The 27571-nt window shown below is 40.5% G+C and overlaps 2 protein-coding genes across 2 annotated transcripts; one reads left to right on the top strand and one right to left on the bottom strand.

The window, feature by feature from the left end:
* Positions 1–253: 253 nt before the first annotated feature.
* baiap2l2a (BAR/IMD domain containing adaptor protein 2 like 2a) lies at positions 254–14535 on the top strand (the record flags this gene model as incomplete). The annotated part of the gene is made up of 14 exons (XM_083977716.1): positions 254–307; positions 708–783; positions 2712–2798; positions 5292–5353; positions 5445–5516; positions 5771–5851; positions 5990–6121; positions 7317–7415; positions 9447–9516; positions 10751–10958; positions 11614–11679; positions 12270–12462; positions 13995–14035; positions 14457–14535. 14 exons carry the CDS (start codon positions 254–256, stop codon positions 14533–14535), a joined length of 1320 nt encoding a protein of 439 aa, XP_083833842.1.
* A 1919-nt stretch (positions 14536–16454) lies between these two features.
* On the bottom strand, positions 16455–27314 carry pvalb6 (parvalbumin 6). Its single transcript, XM_083977471.1, has 5 exons — positions 27270–27314; positions 20205–20270; positions 18654–18786; positions 18410–18519; positions 16455–17059 (listed from the first exon to the last, which is right to left on the bottom strand). The coding sequence occupies exons 2-5, from the start codon at positions 20263–20265 to the stop codon at positions 17034–17036; spliced, it is 330 nt and encodes a 109-aa protein (XP_083833597.1). The 5' UTR covers positions 20266–20270; positions 27270–27314; the 3' UTR covers positions 16455–17033.
* Positions 27315–27571: the final 257 nt, after the last annotated feature.

Genomic DNA, 27571 nt, shown 5'->3' on the forward strand with positions numbered 1-27571 from the left:
CAGGGTTTACAGCATATGTCAGTGTGTTTTATGGTTGAGCCATGTTTAATTATTTACTCCAGTCTTTCTCAGGCCACAGTGGTGTCGATTACCACCACACTGAGCTGCCTCCGTTCGTCAACTCCACGTCTAGTCCGATACGATTAGCTCCCTTTCTTTCCTCTCTGAGGCTGAGGTGTTTTCTCTGGATGGTTCAAGACCTGCAGACCCTCTAAAACGCGTCATTGACTGTTGTGCTGCTCTGGGTAGAAACATGTCAAGGATTGATAGTAATCAGCTATACCGCTCCACCCTGGGGATTTACTCGGTAAGTAACAGATACTGTAACAGATGTGTGTGTGTGTGTTTGTGTGAACCAATGGCTCTAATTAGACAACAACTCAGCAGTGAGGTAGATGGGTGAAATAAAGAACCGCAGAGTAGTTTTACAAGTTCTTCCAACACTGGTTTCTCCTGGGCTGTGTTTTCTTGTCAAGAAAACAGAAAAAAACGGGGAACAGTCTAGAGAACATGGAAACTTTTCTTAGTTACTGAAGAGTAAAGCTCAGTTAAACTTTCTTCTTTCATTTATTTATTTATTTGCAAAGCAACTTTCAAATTCAAGGAGTTCTTTTCTTTACAGAATGTGCTTCTTGGTGAATCGTATTGATTTTGTGTTTCTTTGCATTTCTGACTTACAAAATTGTGTGTGTGTGTTTCCCAAACAGAATTTGTTGGATGACTTCAGTCCAAGCCTCCAGAAGCTGGTTTCACTGGGAAGCAGCTATGTCCAAGCTTTTAGGGGTAAGAAATACAGAAAGAAAGAGGGAACCCCACCTTCAGGGTTATTAGTGTGTGACATTCACACACTTATCTTTATAAGTACTGTAAACTAAACAGATGGTAATGCCATTACACAGAATATGGGATGGGTGTTGGGTATCTCTTTTACTAGACCCAGTTCCAAAGTCCATGTGCTTTGGGAATATCTTGATGCAGTTATAGCCCTGGTTATGAGCCTGTAACCAGGCCCTGAAGAAGCTGTTATGACTACACTGTCAACACACCAGGCAACTACAACTGCATTTGATTTTCCTGTGCAGAGGCAGGGATTTAGGAAATGGAAAGAAGTCTTAATCAACGGCTTTAAATGTATTTTTATTCATAAGTCTACAGTAGCTATGCCTCCTTGAAGTCCTGTAAGGAAGAGGTCATTCCAGGGCCATGATTAAACCTTTAATTTGGACCTGAATGTGAAGTCGCGGCATCTGTATTTTATGTCGTAATTATCCACACCATAATCACCTTTAATCTCTGTGCAATGCATTAAACGTGAAAGACCTGTAAAATGCTGAAATGCAAATTAGACTCAGCTACAGCTGCAGTTTCACATGCTCTTACGTACGATATAATATCAGAGAATTTTGTTTGGAGTGCTATTGCTATACCATCTATGGCTGAGTCATCATGTTGCCACGGCGGCGTGAAATGATCCCTGCAGACATAAAACACAGAATATGGTGTGTGTCGTTGCCACCTGCACAGAGACTGTGAGCTCCCTCCGTGGGTTCAGAGCAAAGCCATGATATAATTTTCACATAGACAGTTAATGCCGTTCATTTGCATCGTATCTACTGATATTAAAGCGCTATCGCTACGGTTTTTATGATTGGAATCCATCAGCCTCACAGCCTCGGGGAGTGTGTGCTTGATTGGTTAGAAGTGATTTTGATTTGTCGCCCGTCAGACTCGACTCATCCAGGAAACCTCCACTGAGGGATCTAATGTTGCGTTCAGGTTACTGAGGCAAGGCCAGATTTAACGGAGGTCAATTGGTGATTCACTGTTCAACATAAGGAAGTCCACCCTTAACTCTCCATCCACCAGTTGTTAATAATTACCTTGAAAACAATATATTACATCCATTTGTCACAAATATTATTATTTGAATGATCTTAGCCATAGTTTGGTTTGGCTTTACCTGTGTTTTTTAGTAAAATTATATTTAATTAAAGCAGAAGTAAGTGATATATTTGTGTTAATATAAGTCTTAAATAGTTATATCTTCTGACAGCAATCACTTACATAGAGTGTTTGGACCGAAACACGGGTCTGTCAGTCCCTCTGCTCTGCTCTGAGCCGAGGAGAAAACATTTATCGTATCCTACAGTTTTTATCCAATGAGGAGAGAGAACGGCATGCAGGGCTGTGTGTGCACAGCCAAGGGACGCCGTGAATGTGGCGACGTAGGGACGAGGACTGTTATGGTGCGTTCAATGAAACTCGTAGACTCGCGTTTTTCCGTCCTGTGAAGTTGTATCAGTTTGATCTGGTAGGAGTTCACGGGTCGGAAGTTACGAGTGGCCGTTATAGTGACTTTCACAGGTAAAACAGGTCGGAAAAACACGAGTGGGTTGCCTGGAACGCTACAAAGTCGTAAGTTGTGACTTGAAGCTGTAATTTACGATTTCAAAAGCCTGCCTGGAACGCAGCATTAGCGAAAACGACCGGATCACTCACTTCTGCTTTAAGCTGTTTTCTTTGTATATGCAACATAAAAAGGTCAGTATGAGTTCTCTGGGATGTTATGCTGCTGCTGTTTATTTAGGTGAACATATTTAAGTAACTAGAAAAAGATGACTGTTACCTGCTTGTAGTTCAACGCCTGGGCAAGTAAATTGAGCCAATTGCATTTCAAAATCACTTACTTTGTGTGTATGTGTGTGTTTCAGCTCTTGCTGCAACAAGCGAGGCATACTTCAGTGCACTTTCAAAGATCGGGGAGACGGCTTTCCAGACCGTGTCCTCTCGTGCCATTGGTATGTGTGACGTGCACTCTTTGACACACCGCTGTAATACAATGATTAACAAATACTTCATTTCTGTTGCCACCATCCAGGATGTGAGCCTTTTGTTTTTATAGCCATCTATTAAACTAATTAAACAGTGCTCTTTTGTATCATGAAGACCAAAGTTTACCCTCAGGTGGCACTTCCTTACTCCTACAATTACTTAAATGTAAGTGTGCATGTTAATAATATGCTCTTTGATGTGTAAGTGTGTGGAGCCCAACATGAGAAGTTACTGAATGAAGGTATTAAACAGTATACGCAACAATTAGAGACTATAAAGACTAAAAGACTTTGACCTGCTACTTCAACTGAACCAATATTTGTATTTGACTCGGGTCAAGTCGAGTTCAAGAACATGGCAGGGTTCTCTAATTAGATTTCTATTTATAAGAGCTAAATGCGTCAAATTTAAACTGCAACACAGTGTATGTTTGAGGGTGTTTTCATGCGATTTGAAGCCCATGTTGGCAGTGTGTATCAGATACCAGCAGAGAGCATGAATAATAAACGATGACAGGCAGCAGGCTGTTGCTCCACTCATTTAACCCAGCCTCTCTAAAACGATGTCATCATGTCAGGTTTAGCAGCTGGAGTTGAAGATATTTGTCCAAACCCGATCATTAGTCCGCTCTCACTGTGAGATTTCAGGGTTATTGTTTACATGGGATGTGATGGATGTCATGCTTTCATCCGCCTCAGCAGTAGTTCTTTTCTCTTTGGCGTGTGATGTCTCAGCACACTAGTGATTTTACGCATCAGCGGGAGAAAACTAATTATCTGCAGCAAATGCACAGTTATAATGGAGTAAATGTCATAACATGTAAATAAACCATTGTAACTAGTCACTCTGCAGCCAGCGGAGGCGTTTCCATCAGCGGACAGATTCACTAATGGATTCAGAGTCTCTTCTCCTTCAGTGCAAATACTGCTGTGTCACACTTTACAGTTTGATGTGAGCATTTACAATGCAAGATGCAAGATGCAAGATGCAAGATGCGTGTGCGCGTGTGTAATAACTTGGTCAAGCTAATAAGTAACTTTACTTTGAAGATACCGAACAGCCCTTTCATGTACTCCCACTCTCTGCTCCTTCAGTCATCCTCATGTTTGGTTTCTTGGTGTTAACATACTGATAGTACATAGACTCCATCCTCAAGAGCTTTTACAACCTCACACTCATCCATTGACTATCGTTTGAGTTATCTTGTAAAAATGCAATTACTGTGTTAGCCTGTTACTGTACATTATTAAACAATATCCCTTATTGGAACCAACCCCCCCCCTCCTAAGTAAAAGTTGACAGAAGTATGTGGACAGGGCTGTAGTCATTGGTGGTAAACTGACTCTGGGAGACTGGTTGGTAGAATAGTGAACACACATGACTCAGGAGTGTTACCATTAGCAAAGTATAAAACCATCTTGTATCATTTGTACTTTCAAAGTATATTAAAAGTACTTTAATCATCAATGTGACGGTCACCATTTGATAATGTGGAATTGTTTAAATTGATGCAGTGACTCAAGAAACTATTGAAAATGTATTGAAGCTTTAAAAAAGAATAAGAAGATGAATAAGAGGGGAAAGTAGGCTGACTCAGAGAGGCACAGAGGCAAAAAAAAAAAGTTTCTCCAGGTCAAATGAGAAGTTTTTTTTTTTTTTTTTTTTTTTTCGGGGCATTTTTGTCTTTATTCCAACAGGTTGGGAAAGTCAGGGAAAGAGTACAGTTGACAGTATGTTTCAGAAAGAAGATGTTATCTTGTTGTGTTAGCTATTTTAAATGTCTGCTGGTTTGAAAATCATACAGTAAAGAAAAACAAACAAAACGAATACAAAGCAGACCAGAATACGACATGTGAACACACTCAACCATCCTGCAGCAGTTACGTCTCTGAACAGAGCTTGAAGTCTTTTTTTATTGTGCAGTGGACAGAACATTTATGTTGGAAAGTGTCGAGTGTAACTGTGTGCTCAGACAGAACGTGAAGCGACTTTTAGAGGCAGTGCTGCTGCGTCAGTAGAAGTGAAGAAGTTTTAAAAAATCTGTGCTTATCCTGGAGCTTTTGGCTTTTGTGAGTCAGCTTCATAAGTGCACATAGAGATGAAAGGAAAAACAAGGCTGTGGGTAATGAGAGCAGAGAGTTTGTGGTGAACACACACACACATACACACACACAGAGCCACAGTCTGTGTCTGTTGCTATCCAGTTTAAGCTCAAGTCTGTATATTGGCTGTTTGGGGCAAATAAACACAACAGAAGCAGATGTTTTAATGTTTGTCTGCTTGGATGTGTGTAAATGTGACTGTGTTTGTGTCCCAAATAAAGCCACATATTTTCTATCATGTATTAGCAAGAACACACAGAAAACAATAGATAGCTAATTATATCGCAAAATGTGATTTTATGGCATTATACTGTAGTGTTTAATGTGTAATCTTTATGTAACACTCTCTTCTAAAAGGAGATGTCCTGATTCAGATCTCGGAGAGCCAAAGAAGACTCACCTTGGAGCTGGATGGAGTAGTGAGTGACATCCACACTTATGTGCTTTTGAGTGCGCTCTCACTCTTTGTTGTTCATTGTGTGTGTCATTTTTGTGTGTTTGCCGTCCCAGTTCCGCTGGTTCAGTTCGGAGGTTCTTCAGCAGATGGACAGCAACATTCGACTGGACAAAGAATTCTTATCAGTGAGTGACGTCCAAGGACAAAACGGGCTCCATCACAATGACCAGCACTTATTATCTCATAATGATGTCCAGGGATGAAAATTAAAATAGTAACTGCAGGGCATCGTGGGAATAGTTATGGACCTATGAATAGATTGTGTGGCCCTGGAGAGAGTTATCAAATTAATTAATACAGCAATACAGCACACTTAACTCACAGACATCTTGACCTAATATGGTAGACACAGACGTGACATGACTTTTCTGTCATACAGAGCAGCAGGAGTCACTACGAGATGACCGTGCACAACCACGCTGCAGCTCCGGACAGATATGGGAGGAGAGGAGGAAACCAGGTCTGTGTGTGTTTCATGTTATGCCTCTGCACCATGGAGTGAAAAAAGCACCTTTTTAGATATATCAGTGTACAGGGGACATGTACTGTATATAGTGGACATATATACACACGTGTGTTGTCAATGATGTTTCCTCAGGACAGCAGCGAGTATGTGCAGTTCCTCAGGGAGAGCCATGGAGAGGCTCTGGAGGAGGAGGAGAGGAGATATCGTTTCCTGGCTGAGAAACACTGTGGGCTGGTTCAGTCCATCTCCCGCCTCATGAATAAGGTATACAGCTTGCTTTGAATAGCATTTGTGAATTCAATATTTTATGGCTCGTGTTGGCTTATTGACTGCAGGTGCAGAACGGGTCAGTTTTATCATGCAATGCTTTATAATGAATGTCAGAGGAAGATTCGAAATAATTCACTGCCCAATTAAACATTTTACTGTGATGGGCAATTTCTGGGCAGCGCTGCAGTCAAGCTAACAAAGCCCACAGAGAAATATATATTTATGACTGCTCCGTGACCTGTTTCTTCACTCATGGGGACTTTGAAACCTGGCTGCTTTTTTTTTTTCCACAATGAGGCCGTCTTGAAGCCCTTTGAAACTGTGCCAGTGATTCAGCAGTTGACCTAACACTTCCAGTGAAGTGTGTGTTTGTTTCAACCTCTGTACTCACACTGTAGCTGGCAAATAGAAACCCATGAAGCAAATATGGCCTTGCGCCAAAAACATTTCATCTTACATGTGATCAAAGTTAAAACCTTCAGGACCGTGCCAGTGCATGGTGCTGACAAAAAAGTCTAGATTTCACACTTGAGTAGTGCAGCAGTTAGCACTGTCACCTCACAGCAAGGGTTTTTGGCCCAGATCCCAGACCTGGGGCCTTTCTATGTGGAGTTTGTGTGAGTTTTCTTCCTGTGCCTGATAGAAACATTTAGAACAACTTCTGATTTGCTACAGTATGTCAAGATTGTGACATATTACTGTAAGTCGAAATTAGACTATATACATTTTTAAATAACTTTTAGTGTGTTTTTTTTTCTTTTTTGAGAAGTCACACCAATGATAATGATTATTATTATCATTATTAATATTTTTTTCTCTGATCTTTCTTTTTCCTTTTAATATTTGCTGAATTGGCCTGTATTACTAAATCCTCTTAGAGGTTTAATTGTGCTGCTGCATCCTGTCTGACCAGATCAGATTTGTGATGTAGTAGCTCACAACTGAGTCAGCTTGAAATCGCAACAATGTTCACAATAAAAGAAGCAGGCGGCTTGAATCATTTGTGATGTGATTTACAGTACATCTCATCTTTATGCTGCAACACTGAACATACGTTTGTATAAACAGTTCAGTTATTTTTTGCTAAATTTATAATATTATTGTTAACATGAGCAACTAACAGTCACTTACAGTACCAATTATATAAGTTTTTACACATCGGTTTGTGTTTGTGTGTGTTGTGCTGCAGAATGGCGGTTCTCTGCAGCAGAGAGCTGATACCTGGACAGATGAGGTGAATATTACCAGACAACATGAGGCCAGACCTCCCTCCTCTCTGGACAACACTGTGAGTTTGGTGCTTGGGAGTTTATAGAAATCAACTGTTGAATTATTCACTACCTGAGGAGTGTCCTACCAGTGTGAGATGTAATGCTGTTGCTGTTTGGTGAAAACAGAATGTGAGCCAGATACAATGATGTAAAACTGTGTCTATTTTGTGTAATGTCTCTATTATACACATTGGAAAGTGGAAACATAAAGGGTGACTGTGAATTACTGCAATGATATTTTTGTTACCATGGTGCCCTCTGGTGGAGCAGTGTAGAATATGAAACTGCCAGCATGGATCTCATTTTATCATGAGGCACAGATCAGTGACAGTGAAGCTTTCTGAGGATTAAACCTGTAGCTGAGGTGGAGAGACACAGATTCTAGTGAAGAGAATATGGGATTTTGATAAAGCCGTGATGATTTCTTTTGTTCAGATAACTTTGGTTGCCTCATCTGAAAATACACCTGCTGAGGTGTGGTTACGTCTGAATTCAGACAAACCTCAGTCTCAGAGCAGTGGGTGGAACATAAAGGATAATATACAAACAAAAACCAACACGGTTCGTTGTATGAAACGCTGCAATTACTATTCAAGTAAACAACAAAGACGCCCCTGAGATAAACCCTGTCAGTCTCAGTCTGTTCCTCGTTGGAAGGTGACGAACCCAGCAGATCCCACGTCCTGCTGTAATAACAATCAGAGGATTAACATGGATCCTGTGTTTGTTTTGGTTGGATGTGGGATTTACCCTCATCTATGGCAGTGTGAAGCCTGTGAGCCAGTTCAGGCAGATATCTGAGTTGTGCTGCTACAATCACACATGACATATATTATTCATTATACAATAACATATACAATTCTACACATTACTGTATATCATTGCCAGGCTAAGCTAATGACCTGCTAGTGGTGCACTGTAAAAAAAAATGCAGCTTGTATTTTTTTAGCTGTTAATCATTTATACACATGAAAAAAATCTGTGCTCTTTAGTTGTTGATAAAATGGAAACCACATTTGTTTATGTTGAACACTGTAAAGTCTCATAAGTAAAACTGACACCAGTGACAGCCAGGGTCTGAGGCATCAGGTTTTTGAGTTGTCTGTCAATCTGAATGTACATCTGTCCACCCCAATACCCCAATATCTTAGTCACACCTTGAGCTTTGGACAATTACAAATCACAAAACATAGTCCTGTCTGTGAATGCAATATCTCAGTAACGTTTTGAACCACCTTTCTCAAATGTGGCACAAATGTCCACTTGATGAACTGATGAAGACGAACTGCTTAGAATTTGGCGACCTAAGGTCAAAGGTTAAGGTCACTGTGACTTGTAACATTTTTTGGCCAAAACGCAAGAATTGTAACACAATTCAACTTTAATGTCTATATTGATAAAATGAGATATGACATTTTATATCCACATGGTTGACACAGTACTGACATCCACATGTGTCCGTACTGTGACCATATTTCCTGTCACATGATTGGTCAGCAAAATCCCAATGAACACAGTGTTATTGATTACTTTCAGAAGTTGTGAGCTGAATTTACCTGAGGATCAAAGCATGATGAAATTAATAGTAAAATTAGAAATAAAAAGTGCAATTAATGAAATTAAGAAACAAAAAGCTCAAGAGCCGGCAGATTCCGAGTCACTTTAATTTTGACTTTATTAATTTAGAATTTCAAAATGTAAAAACACGTGTTACTTAGATAAGATCAACTCAAAGAACCGTGCAGAAAAAGTGTAGATGCCTTCACATTTTTACAGTGTAGCCTCACATGTACTGTACCTCACAGGCATCAGAGGAATCGTGTTCATTTTATTTAACACTTGTCAACAAAGATATGTATCTCTCAAATTGACGAATCCAGTCAAGTCACACTGAGCGATTTTTTCAGTTATGCAGAGACATTACAGCTGGCGTTTCACACAATGTTATTCTGATAACACTATCTCTGACAGCTGTATTTCCTGAACATTAAAATTACAACCACGCTTATCACCGACTAGACCTGTTTTGTTGATTGTTGGTTTTATAGATGGGGTCAAAGAGGGAGGAGTTCAGACAGATCAGAGAGGACATGTCTCTTGGGAAAGTACCATCAAGGGGTGAGTGGTTGATTTGAACAGGTTTTATGAGCATATCACTTTACTGATACAAGAAACTGTCTCAAAAACACCTAAGAGCAATATTATAAAGATACTGTGATTTCCTCTTCACAATTTCTCACATTTAGGACCTTCATCCTTCTCTATTTTTTTCATTTTAGCCTGTAAATCATTTGCAGGCCACACTACCTCTGTCCATATATCAGTAATTTAGCCTTCACTCCTCCAGCTGCTTTATCTCTTTTTAAGCCTTTTATCTCTCTTTCGCTCTCCCTCCCTCTCTCGCTCTCGTCCATCTTCCTCTCCCTCTTCGTATTCTTCACATTATGTACTTTCCCTCCGCCTCGTTCCTACTTCCCTCTGCTGAAAGTCTGTCTAATTATTAGACTTGCTTATCTGGAGTAAAAATAGATACAGTAACTATGTAACGAAAACAGAAAATAAACAATCTACAGGATAATAAATACTGCCCGCATTCAGCTGAAACATTGCATGCAGCAGCAGGCTTGTTGTCTGTGGCACCACAGTGACAGTGACCCAGCTAATCACCAATGCCACCTTGTTTGGTACAACTCAGTGAACTGCATCCTTTGCCATCCAAGCAAAAATAATCATGCGAGTAAGATATTCATATGTCTGCTAACCCTCTGAGTCATAAACATAACCACAATGAATAAAGAAATATGTCCTGTCCAGTTTTAGATTTTAATTAATCATTTCACCAGAGATCTGTCTCAGTTATTTAAAGGGACAACGAGGAGTTTCTATTCGGTTATAAAAAAGTCTCACGTTAATGTGGATGAATCTCCGCTACCCACACTTGTTAATGGGCCCATTTTCGATAAATATATCGTTCTGTCTCTATCGTTATTTTGTTATTATTAATGGTGGCGGAGATGCTGGTCGAGCCGACCAGCGTTTTTTACTTTCAGTTTCGCAACGAGTCATGGGAATAACGCAGCTGAATCGCCGTTTATGGTCGGAACTACGACGGTATGTGAACCTCTTTGAACCTCTGACTTTAATTCTTGATGAATGAAAACATGAGTCCGTCTTGCGCCGGTCAAAAGAATTTTACGGTGCGCGCGGAGGCTCATAGTGTGAAAACGCTTCGCTTTTCCAAAACTCCTCGTTGTCCCTTTAATTGAGTTGAAGTGAGTTTATCAGCTGCAGGAACTTGTGCTGTAACTCTTCTCACCACATTCACTTTAAGTTTCATTTCCCATCTCTCCAGCCCCGTCTCCCCAGGGAAGTCTTTATCGCTTTTCAGCTGACTCAGCAGGAGGTGGCAGTGGAGGCAGATCTTTGAGGGCCCTGGTTGCCCACCAACCTGCTGCCTCCAGCCCCACCTTGCTTCCATTCTCCAAGGGAGAGACGATCACTCAGCTGGTCCAGCAGCCCAGGAACGGCTGGCTGTACGGCCGGGCTGACGGCAGCTCACGGTGAGAGACGTCAGCGTGACGGCCTCTTAATTGTGTGAATTTGGGTGGCGTCTAGCCGTCCATCTTGATCGCTTAAGTAATAACATCAAATGCATCGTTTTTATTCCTCTCCTGCACTGTAATAATAATGTCATGTCTTTAAAGAAATTAAAAGAGAAAAAAGAAACCCTTGAAATACTGAATCGTCCCGTATTGAGGATTAAATAACACTGTTTTGTCCTGTTTTGACTCAGTATGGGACAGGGTTTGTCCAGGAGTTGTCTTGAATGTGGCGTCATCCCACCCGCATCCTGTGAAGAGATGTGTTCACATCAAATGTTCTTCCAAAAGCATGGTTCACACTTAAGTGTTCAGCTACAGTAGTATTCAGCTATGACAAAATGCTCACTGAAGAAGCTTTTTCATTACTTACCTGTATTTATAAAGTAAGAGAAAGATATTTCTCAGACTAGTTTGTCATTTCTTTATTTCTAACACCACACATATATTTCTTTTATCTCCCCACCAAAGTACAAATAACATTAGTATTATTAATAACAGAATAGTATTGCGATGAATCGATTTTTTAATCGTTTGATAGCCCTAGTTTTGATCTTTTAGGCTCACAACTAATCCACTAACTTCATCTTCTCATCTGTGCCTCTGTCGTCTCCAGTCAGGGGTGGTTTCCAGCTACATATGTGGAACTGCTGGATGATACTCTAAAGTCAAACAGATCAAGGTAACATCCAGTAAAACCAATTCAACAAGTGGGACTGTATTTCAGTAGTCCATTATAGAAATATGTGATTGTATCTCAGTAACTCACATGTTTCCATTAGAATGCAAGTTAGGTATACTCGTCATCTGCAGGATTATATAACTAATTTCATGCATCCATTCAGTTTTATGTACATCCATTAAGAAAGAATGGAAAGATAAACTGAAGACTTAACTAGCGGCTCAGTATTTTCCCGTCAGAGTGAACACAGAGTGTATTTTGCAGCTGCTCCAGGCTGTCCCTATTGTTTTAAAGAGGGTCAACATGAGACTCGGGCCTTGAATAATAACGTGAACTATTTAAGAAATTTAGGTGACCCATTGCTTTGAGGAAAACCAGTAAGTGATTTTCAACTCAAACTTTGCTCACTGTCACTGTGGACACAACTGAATGTCTAAAAGTGAAAGGAAGAGACAGTGAAAAAGAAAGAAAAACATGCACTAATTCTTATTTTTATTATATATCTGTTGAGCATTAAGTTCAGGAAGAAAGAGAGCTTAGGTGTCAAATGAAGAAAAAAAAGAATAAAAACAAAATGAATCTGTGTGTAGTTTCAGTGATGCCTCCCTCCGAAGCAACAGCAGCTCTAACAGCCTGTACAGCCTAGTTGACAGCAGGAGTCAGAGTGGAGCCGGGCCCCCTCCTCCTCCACCTCCACCACCATCATCATCATCATCATCATCATCAGCTCTGCCCTCAAATAAACACTCTGAGATCCAGGCTCATTCCAACTCGGAAAACAAGGTACAACAATCAGTCAGTCTGATCGTTGATCATCGTTCCTTATATCAATCAATTCTCTCCCGCTCTATCAAAACAGTGTCAAACTTTCTTGGACGTCCTCTCTTCACACAGAGACTCAGACGTGACTCTAATCTCTGTCACATTGTTTCTACAGGTCTTCTGCAGTCTCTTCAAAGGCATTTTACATTGTTATGAGGTTGATATTAAGATACTGGAGCTTCACAGATTAGTGAAAAGATTTTTATAAGAATTCAGCAGCTTGTGAAAAATCTTTGGCTGGTGTTCTTACACTCTATCTGATTATAATATTTGATTTAAACGCTTATAAGTTTCTTTAATATATAAAGACAGACTACAGGTATACATGATAATAAATCATTAACAAGGTACAGTATTTAATTCATAAGTATCAAGTAGTGAGCGTTAAATAAGCTGTTAATAAACACATTTTAAACTGTTTGACTAATATCACATTCCTAATGACGGATTAAGCATTATTTGTTACATCTAACTGTCCTATTTTATCCATCAGTTGCTTCATGATCATTAGGTTACTGTGGGGGTGAGGTTGCAGATTTACTTTGTGTTTTGTGCGGTGAAGATGGAGAAACGTTGTAGAGATCTGCTGAGGAACGGTGTATTTACTGTTTGCTGGTATTTGCCCATTTGTCCACCAGGGGCACTGTGGAGAGCTGCTGCTCTCTATGACACCACATCCATCTTTCTGGTGGATGCAAGGAGGAAGCTCCAGCTGCTGATGGTGGATGAGCATGGAGGTCATGTGCATGCGTGTGCGTGTGCACGGTTTTCTTTGAATGCTGTGTTTTGTGGTGACTTCAGGATGCTGCTGCTGCTGTGTGACAAACCTTCTCTCTTTGGTGCAATTAAACCACACAGAGCTTTGAACAGAGGTTCTGTTTCTGTGAGGAACATGCAAAGAGATTTTGACAGGAAGTGTTAACATTGATATATAATATATTTCGCTGCACTTGTGTCATGTTTTCAGTTTGCCCATCTCTAGTTTGTAATGAAACCTGCTCTCAAGCATATAAATGTAAAAACTGTAAAAACTTAAAACTGCAATAATAGAGTTGTAATGATCAATTAAATAAATGTAATATTTACATTATCTGGATTTTTAATCCAACAAAACTAGACATCTGACGAGATGCTGTGGTGCTGTAGAATGTTCACACTATTTTGTACAACACTTTTTCCATGGTTATATAGATGTATTTTTCTGATGCCTCTGTGTGATTGCCGTTTCTCCATTGTTCATTTCTATTGAGAAAATAGTGATTTTGCAGCCTGTGTTAACTGAACACTGTGATGTGCAGTGGGGTACTGTGTGTGTGTGTGTGTAGCAGCTTTGCTCAGCACATCACTGATCAAGCTGTGGGAGAACTGACTGAAAGTAAAGTGGTGAGGGGTCAAGAGCTGGAGCTTGTTGAGTCTCCATTAGTGCATGAGTCCACATTTAGTGGATCGGAGCGGCCTTCACTCATCTGCACCTTTCTCTCCTTCTTCTACAGAAATCACAACCACATGATTCACCACCACTGCTCTTCCCAAGGTAGGAATAATGTAACCGCAGCTCTGCTTTTAAAGCATTATTAGAAGATGTGAAAATGAGGCCACTCATGTTCTCTACCACAGAAACTAATTATATATTTTTTTGAAGTATATCAATAACCCATTAAATCAGAGAACAACAGATGAGGGCAGTGATCTAAATGGCACAGAATTGGTTTCTTTCCATTAGAGTTTGAAGTGCATTTTAGAACTGAAACCATCTCAGTTATGGCCATTTGGGAACCATGACTCCACTTTCTCTACAGATGAACAGTTTGCCAGATGATACTTGTGTAGTTTGAAACGCAGTGCTCATTTCTTATCACCTCTGCTGTTGGGCTCGATCACTGTGGGCCAGAGCATTTTCTGATATTGGTTTCCTCTACTCTGTCCCTCTCTCGTCTCCTCTCTGTCCTCTGAAGGGGTACGAACCCATTTGCGACGGTTAAGCTGAAGCCCACATCCACTAATGACAAATCGGCCCCACGTCTGTATCGTTGACGACAGCTTTCACCAGGCTCAACTGTTCATTCTTGAACTTTGGCTGCGTGTACGGTCAAAAGCTAAGTAAGTGCACCTGAAATGAAGGTTGTTTTGTTAATAAATACTTTCACCTTTTGCCATATTTCTGTTCACCTCAGAGTACACCTGCACTTGAGATAAATAAGATTGAATACATTGAATACTTTTGAGTTATATAGTTTTAGGTATTTCAGATCAGTTTGTTCTTTAAACCAACAGCCAACGTCTACAGAAAATGGCTTCTCATATAACGGGTTCTCTGATTTGTAAAATAGTGACATTGATTACTTGTCATATAGATGTAATGTAACCTTAACTACTATGTGTATTGATCTTACCTACTCTTGGATTATCAATCCTCCTCTGAGTACGACCAGCTGAAGGGATGACATGTGAATATTACAAATTGGCCAGTAAGTGATGAGAGTCTCTGACATGAACAGTAGACGTTAGGGTTCAGCACAAAGAACTTGTTGATGTGTCGCTCAGGGACAGATGCTTTATGCCATGCACAGTATGGAAACTGCTGTAATGATCTTTTCTATGTTTTATATTTTGTATTGCTCTTGTATTGGGTCTACCATTTATTCCTACAAAGTCTTCATGTGAATTAAGATGATTGCTAAATATTAATTGCATTACAAATGTACTTTGGAAAATGACTTCCAGAAAATGGTAATGTAACCTCTGGCAGCCAGTGTAATGTCTTATAAAAATAGGATGATATGTCCGAGGCAGAGATGTAATGAAAAATGCAATGCATTCATGGATTATGTAATACCATCTTTATAGAATCATATAATTACTTTAACCAGTGTTAATGCTGCAGAGGTATAAGCAGGTGGCTTTATTTTACAAATGATAATTGTGTTCAATAATGTATAATAGTCACAAACATATAACAACAAACATAAAAATGTGAGTTATTACATAATTAAAGTGGTAATAATTAAAGTGTTTGTGTCACTGATGTGTCACTCTTCACTGCTTTTCAGTGACAGTGTTCATGCTGCCACATGTATAAAGGAGAAACTTGATCCACATGACACTCATAAACCCCCACCCCCCAGTAGCTGTTTGTCTTACTTATGAAACACTCTGACCTTAACAATCTGTGGGGACGAGCTGTTTGCTTTTCTGAGCTACACCCAAACTCAACAGTTGTGTTCTTGTCGCCTAAGTGAGAGTCTCCAGGCCTCAGATCTGTGTTTATTTGCTCAGGCAGTAAAATGGCCTACTAAAGAAGACCAGGATTCCCTGGTTGCCTGTTTGGGTCCTCCACTGGGGATATTTAACCCAAATTGAACCTCAGTGTGAATCCAATTCTGCTAATGGCTTGACAGCATGGTTCTGATAAACTAGCACGGCGCTATATGAATAAAGACTCTTTGGCAAGGGGAATAGCATGGCCTCCTTCTTCCCTTTTCTCCTCCAGTGCAGTTAGACTCATAATGTAATGTGGACTGAAGCAAATGCTGGCAAAAAGAGGCTCCTCAGTGATCTGTGACCGCACAGTTTGTTTTTATGCAGCTTATTTTCCCCCATTACAGCTTTGATGACAGCCAGTCCTAATGAATAATTTTGACCTTCTTAAAAGACAAAAACCTTTTAAAGTAGACCGCTTCATACATTATTAGGCCGCTCTGGAGATATGCCTCAGTTGTTGTGCTTGATAAGAGTAGAAGTGACAGCGAAATAGAAAAAGGAAGGAAGGAAGAAGAAAGGGGGGAGCCCGACTTGAAAGTGTGGAGTCAGATAAGAGAATCACATCAAAGGGAGGAATTAACACAGGAGTCGTGTTCTCGAGGCTTTGTTTTCTTCATTTTATTTTATTCTTTCACAGCTTGACCTCTTTCTTCTTTTGGTATGTTTTACAACAGCTCATTACCAGAGGAGAAAGGGATGGATGGATAGATTTGAATAGATAGATGCGTGGAAGGGGTGATGGTGTAGGAGGGGGAAAGAGGGGAGCAAATGCAGGAAGGGAACGATGCCTGAGGCGAAACTGACAGAGAGAAGGCAAGAATGGGGGGAAAAAAGGGGGAAAGGGAAGAATGAAGGTGAGGGAAAAGTGTCAGGAAAGAAAAACAAAGAGATAAGGAAATGAGGGTCTTTCTCTTAAAATCTCTGTTTTCTGTAAATATCTACTTTTAAGCCTTAAAATGTTTAGTTTTATTCCTGCAGGCAAGTTTTATTTCTATACATAAACAGAAACAAGAACAGTTTGTATAAAAAGGATAAAATAAATAGGGTGAATACAGCTTGTGGGGGTGTTTGAGGGTGTGTGGGTGTGAGGGGGTCGCACACAGGAGTGCGTGTAGCAGGAATTAGCTGCAGTCTAGTGGGCTGGGCATCAGGGTCGGATGGTGAAGTGTGGGTGCTGGGGAGGGACAAAAAGGTGGCTTAGCGGGTGTCGGGATGTGGCGGTGACTAAGGAGGGGATCTGGGAGCGCTAGTCAGTCACACTGGGTGACTCTTTATTCTTTCACCAGGGTGGCAAATTCTGCAAGAGAAGATGAAAACACAAATATTTCAGAACATATGAGTTATTTTCTGTAAGCTAGCTACATTTAAAAATCCACCACAGTAAAAGTTAGTCTCCTCGTCAGTTACAAAACTCAATAGTTAAGTATAAGTAAAGTTGGGGGCTTGGGACTAGGAAAGCTTCACTGTAATTAAATCTTCATATATTTTATTGCTTGTCTTTCTAGCGTTATTAAAACAGGGTGTTGTGTACTCCCTGAACAATAAAGTTTAGTTTTTTCCTTATGCAGTCTGTCTCAAAAACCATAATTATTTCACTTAAAGCAGAAGTAAGCGATCTGGTCGTTTTGGCTAACTTCTTGTCAGCCGATGGAGTTAGCAGTCCCCGCCCTCGTCCCTACGTCACCACATTCACGCGCATCCCTTAGCTGCACACACAGAGAGGACCGCCCCTTTATGCCGTTCTCTCTCCTCATTGGATAAAGGTTGTAGGATACAAGGAAAGTTTTCTCCTCGGCTTACAGCAGAGCAGAGTGACTGACAGACCTGTGTTTCGGACCAAACACTCTATGTAAGTGATTGCCGTCGGAAGATATAACTATTTAAGACTTATATTAACACAAACATTCCGCTTACTTCTGATTTAACCTATGATTTAATGCACATTTGGCACAAACCAACCTGCTAATAAATGAAGAGACACACTGAAGTGTGTGTGCAGCCACAGAGCTGCTGTCCGTGCACCGTTATGCTATTCAGTGACAGCGGTAATAACTGTTCATTTAGTAGCTTATGGTTCTAAACCAGAGAGCAGCTGCTGTAAACAGGACATTTATTATGTTTACCCTAATTTTGGCTATTGGTATTTCCACTCCAGGGGTTTTGTCAGTAACCCTGAATGTGAATGAATGAATGAATGTTGTGTTTTTACAGTCAGACCACACCACTCCCCACAACAGTTATTTACATACAGTCCCTTCATTGGCCAAGTCAGACTAACAATGTGTCACCTTCCTGTCTGTCTCTCTACAAGACAAGACAGACTCAAACATATTCAGAATGAAATTTGATTGATTTTGTGGTTATGAATGTGGACAGAGAACAATCAGCTGAACAGTGAGGTCAATTATCTCAAACTGAGATGGCAAAGAATTAATTTCAGCCTCTTTTGGTGTAGTGATCAAAATCAACAATGGAAGATCTCCTGGATGTAAGGACATTGATTTAGAGCCAGCTCTCTCTCTCTCTCTCTCTCTCTCTCTCTCTCTCTCTCTCTCTCTCTCTCTCTCTCTCTCTCTCTGTGCTGCTGTGTGTATCTTTGCGTGACCTTGTGACACGCCCACTAATGGAATTTGATGTTGGTGTTTACCATCGACTCCAATCTTGCCATCTCCATCCTTGTCGGCTGCTTGTAAAAATGCTTTGGTTTCTTTGTCTGTCAGGTCCCTGCCATCCTTGGCAAAACCCTTTAGGACGAATCTGTTTGGAGACAGAGAAGCAGAGGGGACCTGCGTCACACAATGCTAATGTCTGATGCGTCTGCTAACGTAACAATGCAGTGAGATCATTTGTTGCCGCTGTGCTGTGTTTGACTGTTTGTATGTTTGTCTCACTTGAGCTCCTCCTCCTCTATGAAGCCGCTGTTGTCGGCGTCCAGCACCGTGAAGACCTTCTTCACCTCATCAGAGGACTTGGCCTTCAGTCCCACCATCTCAAAAAACTTCTTATGGTCAAAGGAGTCAGCAACTGCACACACAACCCAAGAACACAAAGAATTTCAGAGTTTGCAAACACTTTGAAACTTCAAAATGTTTCCAAAAATGCTCATTTGTTTAAAGACACATATTTCTATTACACATACAGAGATAATGGGTTTGAAATCCCACATATGGAAATCATTCATTCTCATTAACACAAGTCAGTTGAGGCATGAAAGTACTCTAGAAGTCATCCTAATTGGCTGAAAGTTTCTGGTCCTGTGTTGATTAGGGTTATGAGGCCCAAAGGCAAAGAAATTAATTGTAAGAAAGCTGCTTCGTAATAAAAGAGTGTTACAGTTATAGATCGAGAACATGTGTTTGCCAGAGGACCCATCAGTTCTAGGTCACTGAGTCTAACTACCTCCGCTGTCTGTCTACCCTATGCAAGAACACTAACAAGAGGTATGTATGTGTAAAGGGGATTATAGAAAGTAGTTATTAGTACCAGTTTTTGCCTGTCCATGTCTTTAATCCTGTATCTTGTCTCCCTTATACAATCCCACTAATTTACCCGAAGTAGCACCACTTGATTCATAGGTGAAGCTCTTTATCGACATGAAACTCTTTAATCACTAATGAATAAAATATCTGCTTCTTAAAGTCAAGAGTGAAAACGTGTGTACATAAAAACTCCCATTGCATTTTGGCAAGAAACCTCAAAACACACTTTAAAATTCTGTTACATGATGTGCTGCTGGAAGCCAAGGATTGTGGAGTTGGAAAAAAACATGAGACAGCCTGAGGTTTAAATCAATTCACTTTTAAATTTGTTCGATTTTGGATGAATTTAGTAACAATAACACCAATCAACTTTATTTATATAGCAGTCACAGTAAGGCTAGTATGCTTTTCTATAGGAACATAACACTGTATACAACACGATTTAAGAAAAGGAGATACCAGAGATGATTTAAAAGCCTCATCACAAAGTCAGAAATAGGACAAAGTCTCATTGGACTTTAACAGTAAAATGAGGAGATGTGATCATGTTTCTCTGTAACAATACTTTAGACTTTCGTCGCTCTGATGTCAGGAGAGAGGAAGTTACAGTTGTGGAGTCAGCTATGAATAAAGGTTTGAACCATGAAGAACCAAATTTTAGGGTAAAGTGGCTGTAGAGACGGTCAGGTGATGTTGCTATGGAGCAAGAGTCAATATAAGGTCATGATAATTTCACAACCATGACTCTGAGTTCGTCATTGTAACCATAATTGTGTGTTTATCATTGTAACCATGGCAGCTGTTACAATGCTCCCATAGGGCACATGAGAGGTCAGTATGGCCTCCATGGTTATGTCTGCAGGACCTATAGTGCTTTGTTCCCAACAACAACAACGGCTCATGGGTAATGTATAGATCTCTGATTTATCTATGGAAGGTTGTTTTTTTTTTTTTTTTTTTTACCTGCAAATGCATCGAGAGCTTTCTTGATTTCATCAGCGCTGAGGATGCTGCTCATTGCCATCTTGGCTGTTGGAGAAAAGAGATAAGGACACAAAGAAGGAGGAGAAGGACAGAGAGGGGACAAGGTTAAAAACAAGGTCGCTGGCGAGCAGAGCAACAACTCAGAGACATTCTCGTATTGCACTGGTGACACTCTAGAAATGGAGCAGGAAACCAGGACATGTGAGAAGGAGGTGGTGAATGACAAAATGAATTAGTGACAGTCAAGGAGTGACAAAGCGAGAGAGGGGAGGGAGGTGGAAAAAGTGACTATACTGAGAGAAGCAGGAAATAAAAGATCTTTTGTAGGTTTTATGGGACATGGTGTCAGGTTTATTAAAACTACAGAAAATATTTGAGTGCACTGGGGACAGATTGAGACAACGGCCAGTGTGGTGTCCATGTCGGTGTTTTCCATTTGATCTGCATGATATCACTGAGCCGTTACAGATGATGGCAGGGCTCGGGGGCCACAGGCCAAGTCAGCAGGGCTTTAACAGGCCGTGTGAGCGTTCTGCTGTGTCTGAAATACCACAGGAGAATTCAGTTTGTCAGCCCAGTCCAGACAGAAAATCTTCTTGTACCTCACACTATGAAAGGTGAGTGCGGCACTTAACAGCGCGCTGGCTTTTTACCTCCTGAGTGCGCGACTGAACCCGATCGCTGCATATGAGGTTGTCACCTTCTCCTGACTTTGACTGACGCCCTCCTCACCACTGTTGCTATTTCAAACACACATTATATAGCATGTATACAATGCTGACCACACAGCTAAACAAACACACACACGGAGCGGAGGGAGAGCCGTGGTGGAGAGAAGGAATGAGTGACGTGTGGATTAGAGGATGTGGTGCTCTGATTTCCCCAACTACTCATTGTGGTCTGGCAAACCTTAATAGGGATTTGCTTGGGACTGACATTATTTCAAGTAGGCTGACACACAGAAACCTTGCCTCGAAACTAAACGCACACACACTGACACCACTCACTGGGCTGTGGGTTGTTGCTTCCTATTCAAAAAAGCTTAAGGTGTAGATCAGTTACAGATCAGTTTATGATTAAACCCGGATTGCATGGAGATCAGTGAGGGAAAGTGACTGTAATTCACTGAGGGCTGTGAATGTGCATCAAATTTCATAGCGGTGCATCAAATAGTTGTCAAGATATTTTAGCGTGGAACAAAGTGTTCCCAATACCAGTGTGGTCACTGTGATACTCTGAAGGAAACCTCTAAACAATCAGTCAAGGATCAGTTTTCTAGAGCTTACACACTTACATATTGTACTATATATAAACACACACACACTCACCTACGTTTTTCTGTGTAAAACACTATATAATTATTTGCATATTTAGAGTATTTGGATGAACAGTGAGAAAAGAGGGGATGACATGCAACCATAGTTTTGAGCTGGATTTTGAACCACAGGCTGCTGCAGTAACGGTATGCAGAGGCTAATTGGTATGCGTTCTACCAGGTGAGCCACTGAGGCACCGCTTCACAGATTAAAAATCTTTTAACCTGGAGTGTGATGTCGATGCAAAGCGGAGATTTGTGAAACGTTTAGCAGAAAGGTCAAAGTAATGACACTGCATCACCGTCCTCTCTGGACCATCATCATCATCGCTGTTGTTCCCTGTGTGCTGCACAAAAACGCTGAGCTGGCCAATATCATCGCTCTGTCCTTCTCACTGTTGGAAATACAGTCTGAGCTGCCCGTACATCTCCACCCGCACACATCGCTCACGCTTCACCACTTTGCTGCATCATGCCTCGAAGCGGTGTAGCTGCTAACATCATCTGCCTCATAATCTGCCACACTTTGTTTTTAATTGGCTGCATTCGACGGTATTATCTATTAATATCATATACAATATTCATTCACTGTGACCTAATGTGATACAGTGACATATGCTTGATAGTACACAATTCATACTAACCAGAATCTATAGAAAGTGTTGTATGAATAAACTCCTCAGAGAGACACGGTGTTAACCACAGCTCACAGTTGATGTATGAGCTGGGCTTTATCTACTTCACTAACATACTGCTGCACACACAGATCGATACTGAACGCTGCTTTACTTGTGTGGCCAGTGGCCACACAGGCAATCTTTTACCGTTAGAAAAGCACAACCTCCCTCTCTGACCTTTTATCACCGAGGGGTCTGAGGGGAAAAGAAACAATTCACCGTGAAATGAGGAGGATAAGATTGATTCACAGAGGTATCTCAGTCAGCGTGCCGCCAGTGGAACTGTATGAAGTAAGCCACATTGATTTATTAAGAGGAACGCATATAACGACCAGTAACGTTTTTGTGCTGATCCGACATCAGTCTCTGCAGGCTTTGGATCTCAATGAGCCATCTGAGTTGCTTTGTTTCCCCTGTGTTAAATGCTTGAATGCATACAGAGCGGAAAGTCACAGAGCTTCACTTAAGCCACATATTCTCCTGTTAGAAGTAGTTTTTTGTTTCCTTTAGATAAGGAGACTGATACTAATGTGTAAACATGACATATGCTGTCATGTCATATTTTCTCAGCACAGAAGTGAAGTCAAATTTCCTAAATTGTTGAACTAATCCTTTAAATCTGTGTGTTTTCTGACAAAGGATATGTAAAACTTGCACTGGCACTAGTCATGAGCTCACCTTCAGGACCTGTGGTGAGCTGATTCATGGCAGGAGGATCAAGTCATTACATTTGAATTTAGATTATTTAATGAGTTCTTTCAGAGACGGAGGTCGTACACTCCAATTTCTTGCCAAGCTTACAGTTCTAGACAGAAAAAGAGCTGCTGTGGGATATTTTCTATCTATTTGGCAGAACAGGAGCACGTTTCCACACACACATGTACAGTACATCAGAGCAATTCAGCTTTGAGCCCCCTCTAGTACCCGAGCTACATAATGTGAAATTCATAGGACATTGTGGTTCGACTGTTCAGCTGATAATTTAATAACTTAGAGGGATCTCCAAGTAAGTTTTAATATATCAACGTAATATCAAGAAAATCAATCCCTGTTTGATCAGTGGATAATACGGCCGTGCTGGTAATTCTCTGGAGTAAAGCTTTAGAGTTTTGATTGTATTTTCTTATTAGTCTTCAGCCCTCGGGGCTTTCTTCCATTGATCCAGTAGATATACAGTGTATATCTTTTGAAAACACTCCCTGCAGTCAGTATTTTACAGATCCACATGATTAAACCCTTAAACATTATTTGGTACGGCCAGGCTGTAAAATGGCTCGGTGTAATTATAACCAATAAGGTTCTTTAACTTTCAAGGCGTCAGTATTTTTGCAGGCGATTTTTTTTTCTTTGTAAATTTTCCATCAGACTTTCAGTAAGTGTGATATAAGCATCAGTCAGACTCCACCAAGGTTATCTGCTGCACTGCATTGCTGCTGCATTGCACTTCCTGCTCAGTTGTAGCCATCGCCTATAACCACTATCTTTGCTGGATCAAGTGTTTCGCCCTCAGTGTCCTTGTTTGTTTTTTTCTTCTTACTCTTCCCTGCACTGATTTCTACACTCTTGAAAGAATGTCCCTGAGGTGTGGATTTACCCACTGTTTAAATTCACAAGAAAGCCACTTTTTCATGACTGAGGCAGAGTGCTGAGGCAACAAAATAGGCAACAAAGCCAGATATAAACTCTGAATTCTTCAATATGGAATTGCCAATCTGTGATCTTGTTACCGGGTGTTTTTATCTGTTAGTTATTTTTTCAATTTAAGATATGGTGAAGACTGGCATAGTGACTGAAACAAGGATTATTGTAAAGCTAATGAAAACAAAGACCTTCAAGGGTTTTGGGGGTTGTCAATGGTCGTCCTGCATGAGGCCGACCTTTGTGAAACTGGGGTTTCCTTCATGGGAAGTCCCCAGACACTGATGGTCAGTCATGGTGCAGGAAACCTAAGCACAGTGCAGAACTGCCAACTCCTCCGTCTACTGTAACAGCTGCATGAGTGTGTGAATATGCGTGTGCGTATCCAAGTGTTTATATATGTTACAAAGGATGCCAGGCAGACTGGGTGAAGAGGTGGGGGGCTTAAAGAAGAATGTACTTGCATTTCAAGAAACCCGAGCAGCTCGTGCTCTTTTTGACCACCGTGCGTATGTCTGTTGGTGAATCTGTGAAACGGTGGGAAGAATGTGTGTTGACATACAGACGGAGTGAGTGATAGTTAAGAGATACCACAGTGAACCCTTGTCCTTGACAGAAACAGGCTTTGATGGTATTGTGTGTTGAGTTCTCCCCCTTTATGCTGCAATGAGCCATCAAGTATAATAAACAGTTGATGCTGTTTGAAGTTTAAACTGAGTTGTGAAGCAGTATTGCGATATCTGCTGTCATGAAAGGTTATTCTTCTGTGACTCTGGGTACTGATTGCGCTGCTGCCATGAATACATTATTGCTATAGACTTTAGAGATATTTCACGTTGTTGTTTTTCCCAATGAAATGGTAGATTTACTCTCTGTATCATGAGTGGATTTGAATGGTTAATATTAAAAAAACATAGTGGAGCAGTAACAGTCTGACATTTGATGTATTCATTTGTCACATAAGATGAAAATATGTGATCTAGCTGCTCTAGCTGTACAGTAAATCTGAAGACAAACCACTTTCACAGGCCGTTTTCGAGATTTGAGATTTCCCTCTGTCTTAAAGCTTTCTATCAGATCTGCCACCGACCTGCACAGTTGATCTTCTAATAAGTTTGATGGTAATGTAGCCAGATCTATCTATTTATCTATGTGCAATAACTGATGCTCGTCTGTTTATTTGTTTGTTTGTTTGTTTGTTTGTTTGTTTACTTTTTAATCTTTTTTAACCCTTAACTGGGTGTGTCATGAGTGTGTGTGTACATGTCAACTGTCATTTATGTATTTTATGTATATTAAGGCAGCTTTTTTACCATGCACTGAGTCCACAACAAATTTCCCCTGTGGGACATTAAAGTTTATTCTATTCTATTCTATTCTATTTTCATTGTGCATTACACAGTCTGCTGATTTTATAGAGCTACTGACAGGGAGAGGAAATTACAATGATTCAAAAACAAAACAAAAATTCACATGTTCGCACAGAATTCGATAAGAGCAGTGCTGAGGCCTGGGGATCATGCGGCTGTTATCACCACTGTCCACTGTCTAATCCTCTGGTACAGGTACAGCACAGCATAGCTTAACCACACAGTCGCAGCTTGGCAACAATAGCCCTGCGGGTGTGTGTCCATAGCTGTTCAGAATAATGTCTGTGTGACTGAGTCAGCAAATGTAGGCTATTCCACATTTATATTTTCACTTGCTTTTCCCAGCACTTCTCTTTCACAAGATTATTTTAATCACTTGTTTCTAAGTTTTCTTAAGCGTAGTGTAACTAATTTGTTGTGGAATGTGCAAAAACAAGACAGGCTTCTTGGAGCTACAATAAATGTCCTATAGCCTATGCTAATGTTGGTGGAATTTTTTTTTACCATCATCATATTTAAAGCAACACTATGTAGTTTTTCGACCTTAAAATAATATTTCTAAACTCACTGAAGTGGTAGAATAATGGTTAATAGGATAAATGGTGCCATCACTGCAGCCTGAGCGGTGTTGCGTCGGCTGAAATTTCACTATGTAACTTCCCTGCGCGGGTAGGAACACCATGGTGAGCTCCCTGCTCCTCTCACCCGCCCTGTGCTGGGCTTCACGGCCGACCAACCTCCCTCGAGCCTCTGGTGCTTTGCTCAGCACGGCACGGTGACGGCAACGGTAGCTACTGGTAATGATGCCGGCGACTGCAACAAATTCACATAGACTACTGTGCTTCTCTGGTTGAGAAGAGCAACTGTATGCTACTGTGTCTTTCCCAGAGTAGGCTACCAGTAGCTACCGTGAATCCTACATAGTGTTGCTTTAAAATGTTTACATTTGTTAATTGGCACTAAGCGTAAGGCATGCTAACGTGTTCACAATGACAATGCTCAAAGAATGATGTTGAGAGGATCAGCCTTTGCTAATTGTATAATTATTAGAGCACTAAAAACAAAGTAGGCTCCAGTATTATACTGCATGACATGTGGACATCTTTTCTAAATCCTAAATCATCCAAAAGCTAAGACATTTAATTAAAAGAAAAAAAAGGTCAGGATTCATCCTCTGGTAAACATGAATGTGTGTACAAAATGTCAAAGCAATCCATCCAGTAGGCTAGATGTTAACAAATATTACAGTCATTCTTTTTTTTTTTAAATGTGCTTGACGCCCTGTCATGGTTACACACTCCCACTTGGTATCTTCAATAACTTTCTAAAATAGCTCACATCTGAGATGTAGCAACATTGAGCATTCAGACACACAACATATTTGCATAAAGTATTACCAAACAAATTACAGATGTAAATTCCATTTAATCTTTCACTGAAAGCACCAGCGTTAAGAGAGTTATAACACAAACATATTTTACTGTCACACACAAACAAAATATCACGCACCCTCCTTATTAATTAATTGAGGCAGCATCTACTTAAATATCATTCTGTCTATAAATATTCATGGTGCATGGTGTCTATAACCACACTATTAGTGCATTTTCAAAAGGAGCCTCATATCTTTTACTACATCAGCATTTTGATGGTTGAAGTTACCCTGCAGCATGGACGTGAGACTGTATTCAATTAGGTGTAATTAAAATTTGACCTTGAAAGATATCACAAGTAAGCACTTCAACAAAATTACGCCTGTGTCTCCTCTTTTGGCAGCAAAGCATGGCTATCAGAAAGTAATTACCTTGTTGATGTACTGTCTTCTCTATCTAAATCTAATCTCTCTCTGTAGAGGAGCTTGTAAAAGAAGGTGAATTAAACTTCCCCCTATTTCATCGATACATCACATCAGTAGGCTACAACTACTGGTGTCAATATCAGCTGTTCACTATCCAATAATGGGCCATTTTTATGTTAAAACCTCACACTGTAAAACAAAAAGACAGTGTTTTACAACCCTGAAAAGCTTTCTTTGTCTTCTTACCTGGTTACTGGCTGAGATGGGACAGGGGCCAGGTGCAAAAGGGACGTCCAGTGAAAGATCAGAAGCTCTGCCCTTTCTGTTTTATACGTAGCCACTCCAACTATTTTAGGATAAAAATGGGAGCCCAGTTCAGCACGGGGCCAGTGATGTTAGCTCTGTCCATATCGTTTTCCTGACTACACTCATGCTAATCAAACACTACTATTAATAATCATAAATCTCCACCTCTCATTCCAGTCATGACTTCTTTTCTTATGCTCTCCCTTTCTCGCCCCTCCCCTCCTCTAATCCTCCATCCTTCC

Source organism: Trachurus trachurus (assembly GCF_905171665.1).
Source record: "Trachurus trachurus genome assembly, chromosome: 8".
In the NCBI taxonomy this organism is placed as follows: Eukaryota; Metazoa; Chordata; class Actinopteri; order Carangiformes; family Carangidae; genus Trachurus; species Trachurus trachurus.